This window comes from Montipora capricornis, chromosome 3, assembly GCF_036669925.1.
Source record: "Montipora capricornis isolate CH-2021 chromosome 3, ASM3666992v2, whole genome shotgun sequence".
In the NCBI taxonomy this organism is placed as follows: Eukaryota; Metazoa; Cnidaria; class Anthozoa; order Scleractinia; family Acroporidae; genus Montipora; species Montipora capricornis.
Window position 1 is genome coordinate 52986742 of NC_090885.1, and position 6466 is coordinate 52993207.

General features: G+C 40.8%; 1 protein-coding gene across 1 annotated transcript in view; it reads right to left on the minus strand.

Annotated features, from left to right (window-relative positions):
- The window catches only part of LOC138041462 (uncharacterized), a 6696-nt gene extending 730 nt beyond the window's left edge, over positions 1-5966 (minus strand). The window contains exons 1-5 of the mRNA XM_068887212.1: positions 5791-5966; positions 5643-5674; positions 5185-5269; positions 1497-3455; positions 1-1401 (exon numbers count right to left, since the gene is read on the minus strand). The exon at positions 1-1401 is cut by the window's left edge and continues 730 nt beyond it. Coding sequence (XP_068743313.1) covers positions 902-1401; positions 1497-3455; positions 5185-5248 — 2523 coding nt within the window. The 5' untranslated portion in view covers positions 5249-5269; positions 5643-5674; positions 5791-5966 and the 3' untranslated portion in view covers positions 1-901. The remainder of the gene's footprint in view (positions 1402-1496; positions 3456-5184; positions 5270-5642; positions 5675-5790) is intronic.
- Between the last annotated feature and the right edge of the window lie 500 nt (positions 5967-6466).

The following is a 6466-nucleotide window of genomic DNA, read 5'->3' on the forward strand; positions in this document are numbered from 1 at the left end:
TTGACCGCTTTTGTGGGAATATAACATCAGCTGTTTCGACCTTTTTTGAAACATTGTAAAGTAAAGATTATTTATTGGAAAAATGCCTTGTCACACGGTTACGCTTTCGCCCAGTTGAGGGTCAAAATATAAGGAAGACTCTACCCCACTGGGAAAATACTTGTCGGGGAGAGTCACGTGACCAGACCCAACCAGGGTCTCTCTCTTCATCGTCACGAAACCTCGGGAACCAGGTTGGCTCTTAAGAAGTCTTGTGTTCCGTAATGCTCGTAATTAGATCCACGCCCAATTTTGGTTTCCAACACGAAGCGTTGCTACCTTTATCCAACAAGTGTTAGTAGTAGCCACGTATTTAGGTTAGGGTAAATGTAGCCGTTAACCTTCCTTGAGGAGCAGCAGCACTACACTTACCCTTCCCTTCGTGACGTTAACCGTCTGTATTCCTAGACACCAGTGTTGTTAAAGAAGAGGAGAAGAGATAACGGAAACTTTGTGACAGTTATCAACATCGACGTGTATCTAAAAACCTGTCGTTCTGGACATATCTGAAACAAGTGTACTTTAAAGCAACTTAAATGTTTTTGGGTGGGTATCTGGAAATTCAATTAAGAAATCTTAATGCATGGTCACTTCTAGTTTCAAACCAGAAACATAGCAGCCTTTCATCTGAAGATTCTGGAGACCATTCAACTTCCGTGCTGCTTGATTGGTTGTTCCAATTCGGGCTTAACATCTTGCACACTGCGCCTCTCCGTTGTAGAGTATTTTAAAAATATGCATTTTAAACAGAGTTTAGATTTGGAGATGTCTTTCATCCAATGAAGCACACTAGACCTTGATGATTTATCGAAGAATTTAAAACCCTTTCTTAGTTCCGAAGGTGGAAACAATACAAGTACTCTCATTGTGTCCTCTTAAATATCGTGGCATAAACATCTTCGGTCATCAATCCTTTATTCATAACATTTTCCCTCAATCTCCGTCGATTGTTTCCTGGTGGTTTGTACAAGGCAACGACATAAAGATCATTGGTAGCTATATCCTTAGCACATCCCATACCAATTTCTGCAGTTTCTCGCCACACCAACTGGGTAAAAGCATCAGTTTGAGGTGTCACTCTTGGGTAAGAGTAACTGTAATTACTGGATTCACTATACCAGATATCTGTCGCGACAGAGCCTGCATCGTTAAATGGCACCCCTGTTATCTTCGCAACATTTTCTCCATATCCCATTGCAGTGGCTACTTCAGAACGCTCCACCATTCCCTTCATTGCCATATCATACGCCAGTTTCTCTGCTTGAGTAGCAAGTTCATCTGACCAACGGAGACGGGAAGCATGATGCTCGTCACGATAATGATTGTGAGTTTGAAGGGCCTTTTCTGCAAATGACTCAAGATCTGCGAAAAACCAAAACGCGAGGAATTAAAAATCAGTACGAGTACGAATGATGGTTTGAACTAAGTTACTGACTTAAATGATATGTCTGACGTACCTTCCTGTATGTGGTTAACTGTGTTTCTGTCATTTGGACCTCTTGGCACTCCAAGCTCCGTGGCAGACTCAAATAGCACATTTCCTGACGGACCAAGCTTTTTGGGAGGGGAAATGGATTTTGTGATCGGCTCTAAGTCTTTCCATGGGTCTAAAATTGTATTTTCACGAGCCAAAGGTTCACTTTGTCCAGTTGCTCTTGTAAATGCGGGAACCTTTTCTAAACTTGATTGTTTATTTGCAAGAATTGGCTGCTTCTCAATCAATTGAAGATTGTCCATGGCCATCGCTTTTGTTCTCATCCCTCGTACAGTACCGGTGTTTGTTTTTCCAGTTGTTCCTGGCTGGTCACTGACAATGGTAGTAATATGATCGTTGGCTGAATTTTGGGGTTGATTACTTATTACAGAGCTCAAGTTAGGAAGATGCCGTATTACTTGCTTGCCCTGCAAAGTCTTAATGCTGGACTGTACCGCCCGGAGTAACTTCTGGACAGCTTCTGCAAAAGCTTGCGTGGTCTGCTCGTTTGACAAGGGTTTTGCTACATTGGTTTGGAGACTGCTTTCAGCTTGCTTTCCAGTACTTCCCTGCAATGAGGGTAAGATTCTCACACTGTACCCCACCCTGGCAGTTGGCCTAGTTTTTATTTCTTGCACAGGGTTTTTTTGCGGGGCCTTATTTATTCCATTGTTTGAGGACGTTTCCGTATTTCTCTCATTGGGGTCTAACGCCAGCTTTCCTAAAGTGTCTACAATACCTGCCGAAGCTTTGTCGACTTCTGTCTCCTCCTCATGTTGCTGTAGGGGCTCATCAGCCATCGTTTGTTGAGGAATCATTTCCTCTCCCGACTTTGGAATTTTTAAAAGAACCCAAGATTTTCGATTCCCTTGGACGTCAACTTTCTTTTTAGATGGCCAAAAGCGGTCAGGAATCCGAGCAAGTTGTGACTGCTTGGGCCGCGTTTGCATTTGACGGAAATAATTCTTTAAGTCCTCTTTCGCCATTGCTTTTATTACCTCGCTTATCGCTTTGGCGAGCGCAAATGAAAAAGATCGCCTATGATGTTTTCGCCTACCCTTTTTTTGGTTGAATTGTTTCATCTCCGAGAGAAGCCTCATTCGTGAACTCGACACTTCTGGGCCATAGAGACGATCTGGAATATTGGGTAGCATATCCTTAGACTCGGGTTTCATGACAAGATGAGCCTTATGCCCAAATAAGAGTCTTAAAATTGAGACCCCTAGTTCCGTAGGATTAACAAGTTCTGTATGTATCGTCGACTTACGTTCACCTCGTAAACTTTTTTGCGACAAGGAGGTGTTTAAGAATCGAAGAAGATTGGACAAATCCCCAAGGTGGGATTCTGTGCTATAGGAAGAAGAGTCACGATTGATTTTATTTGTACTATGACTTTGGTCTCCGTCAAGTAGCACTTTAGCAAGAGTGAGAGCGTTTGAATCCTTTTCAAAATGATTCCTCTTATTAAACAATAGCCCGATAGCAGTGAGAAGAGTACGTGACTTGGGATCCTCATCCTCGGGCAAATCTCTATCATTTGTAAGTAAAGGTGACGATATTGAAGCCCTTTTCTGAGAGACATCTCTTAAAATAGAAGAGTCTGTCATATCGTCGATTTTTACAGTTTTTTCCTTGGGAGTTTTCCTCTTCTGGGAGTCATATTTTTTGTTCCACGTCTTAATTGTAGATCTTTTATCTCCTAGAATTGCTGAAGCCAAGGCTAATTCTGTTGCCAAAAACTCATTTTCCGCAATTTCTTTTTCATTCCTTGTTGCAAGCAAGACACCTTTCGGTCGCATTATTGTTTTCTCCTTTCCAAATGGTCTTTTTAGCTCTCGAACCTTAACTGTTGTGGAAAGATTGTCTTCGTTCCTTTTAACAGATGGCCTTCTCCCCTGTATTCTAGAGTCATGATGTGTTGCTTTTCCTGCCTTTTCCAACCCTGTGGGAAATGTACCGCACTATTAGAATCTCTGTTGTTCATTTTTGCGGTGGCTCTTAAAGATAAAACACTTTCAGATGTCTGAAAGCGTTTCCGGAAATTAAAAGACACTTGTGGAGTCAAAAGACACTTGCAGAAATCGGAACACTCAAATATTTAAAACAATTGCACAAAGCAAAAACACAATACCGGACTACAAAACACCTGTACCTAGAAATAAAAACACCTGCACCAATTTTAAACTTTTCGCATAATGGAGGTCAATTTGTAGGCCTACCTGGCTACCAAGGCAAAAGCATTCGCGTTTAACATTTTACTTGACATGTCCAAGGATCGTTCTGTTTCTGTTCTTGCTTCAGTCGATACTTGTCTGCGACGGGTTTCCAGATTGCCTTTGCTCAGCGAACTTTAATTCAGTGGAGGAATGCGTAGGGTCCTACTGAAGAGCTCCTTAGTTCACTTTTGCCTCGTGGCAACAAACGTACCTGAGAAGCCAAGCCTGGAGGCTTGCCTGAACTTAATTTCTTCGTTTCATTTCATATCGCAAGTGTTCTGTGATTTCTGCAGGTGTTTTCTATTTCTGGATGTGTTTTGTGATTCCTGAAAGTGTCTTAAATTCATGCTCATGTTTCTAATTCCGTAAGTGTTTTTCTTATTTCTCGACGTGTTTTGTGATTTTTGAATGTGTTTTGTCTCCATGAGCCATCACACTTTTCGAATCTTAGCCGGGACATTTTTGAAACGGAAATTGCATGGATTGATTATATCCAGAATGAAGTTATTGCATTCAATAGAGTGTCTTTTTCGGTGGATTTTTTTTCGCTGCGGTAACCTATACAACAATAGGGAGCTTAAGCAAGTACGAGAACGCCATGAAACAATACGATTAATGAGCAAAAACACCCTCTGCACGCCCCGCACATGCGTTCTGCATTTTGGTACATTTTTTCACCCGTTTCCTCCTTGACAACGACAAGCGACAAATTGAGGACGCGAGCACCTGAAAATAAATTTTCAGTTTTCTCTCCTAACAACCACACCATGCCTGTTCATGCCGATTTTTCTACTGTAATGTTGATAAACACTTTTTATATCGAACGACTTGGAGTACTTGCGAAGTTATTACAATAACAGGAATTTGTATCATCCAACTAGTGGACTAATGCAAATCCTGCATTTTGATTGGCTACGCTACTAGTCCTCGAGTAGCGAAAAGCGTGACGCTTCCTTTCGTTTTATTCCCAAATAAAGATTTCTTGAACTTGCATTTGGTAACTTTATTATTGCCTTTTTTGTCCGACTAGTTGGGTGATACTAAAATAATTAGACCTTCGCTCTCAAGGGCCACCGGTCAATCGACCATTCGGCTTCGGCTATTGACCCGTAGTCCTTGCGGGCTACGGGTCTAATTGTTAAATAGCATTTTTGGACAACGCCTTGATCGAAGCCGTTGTCATCGTCCTTGCTTAAAGCTCCTACTTTGATTTGATAAAGTAGATCTGGTTCGTGAACAACGTAACGTGCACCACCGGCACAGCTCCGGAAAGGATAATGTTTATTTGTCAATGAGAGAAAACTGCTCACTTTTCAAAAGCTTAAAGGGATGTGGTTTGTTAAATGAACTTAACTGAAGTTTCAGCCGTCCCTTCAACCTACCGCACCGAAGCTGTTATACAGCCACATGCAGTAAATTGCAGGGAAATGAATCGATGAGGCTACAGGATCTTACCTAACACCAGAACACAACACACCAAGCTAATGATGGGCAACAGGGCTAAGATATTCACATTCATTTGTTCATCGAAGACCAAAGGCTGCAAAACAAAGTTGATGGTTTACTCTTATTGTATGCATGTGTCTACTAGGACGTACAAGCAATTACCTCAATGGGCCTCAATCAAAAGCGCATAAAGTTAATTTTTTTGACAAGGGAATAGAAGAGGCCATTTCAAGCCAATGACCATTCGTGTTCATTCGTCTATAAAAACGATTTTCTATTTATCACATTGTAAAAACAGATTACGTTTAAATCTTCAATTCATTTGTATGTTTCATAAACGGCAACGTTTAGTCGTTTACTTTCACGGAATCAATGACTTCAGGCCCTCTTCGTCCTCAAAGGAAATATAAATTTAACGGCGTAGAAGTCAAGCAACCTTAAGATATAGTCATAACTTTAATTCGTACATTTTTCGGTGTAGCCTTTTTCCTTCCAAGATCTAAAAGGAAAAAAAAATACATTATTCAGCTTCTCGTGGTTTACATGGAAATCGATAGCAAATTGTAATATATCTTAAAGACCAAAATACCAATTTCACTTAAGCAGGTTACATACCTGTTCTTATTCATAATTATTCATATTAGTAACCGTGATTACTTTCCTTCCAGTCAAAACAGGCGATCCGAGGATCCATAGGATCAAAGGAGGCGTTTTTCAAGCCATTTTAGCGATTTGCTACTTTTCCAGTCTATCCAGGGAGAATCAAAGATAAAGGAAACATAAAAATAACCATTGACTCACTTATTTCGCCTATCGAAGAATGAAATCATAACAGCGTAAGAGCGGGACTGGTGCCTGTTTTGTTTTGACTGTATTTTATGAGTGACTACCGATTAGGAATCAACCGGTCACTTCACTGTACGCATCAAATGGTGTCATTCGTTAGGACTCGTAACCCGAACAGTCTAATACTCTAATAAACTACATTACTGCGATTCTGCGATTGACTTAGTCATGCATCAGTAACAGATCTAGGGATATCTGAATACAAGCCGAAAAAAGAAACCAGATCAAACGCGACTTTATCGGCCCACAGGCTACATGTAGGTGCAAAAAAGAAAAAAAAATCCCCGTTCTGTATCAAAAAACACAGAACAAAAGACTGCTGCGTTTGATCCACTAGAACAATTCAGCTCGCAAGAAAGAACGAGTGACAAGAAAAATGGCTCAAAAATTGCATTATCATAATTTGACCTTATATGGTCCTATCACTATCCACATAAATAGTGAC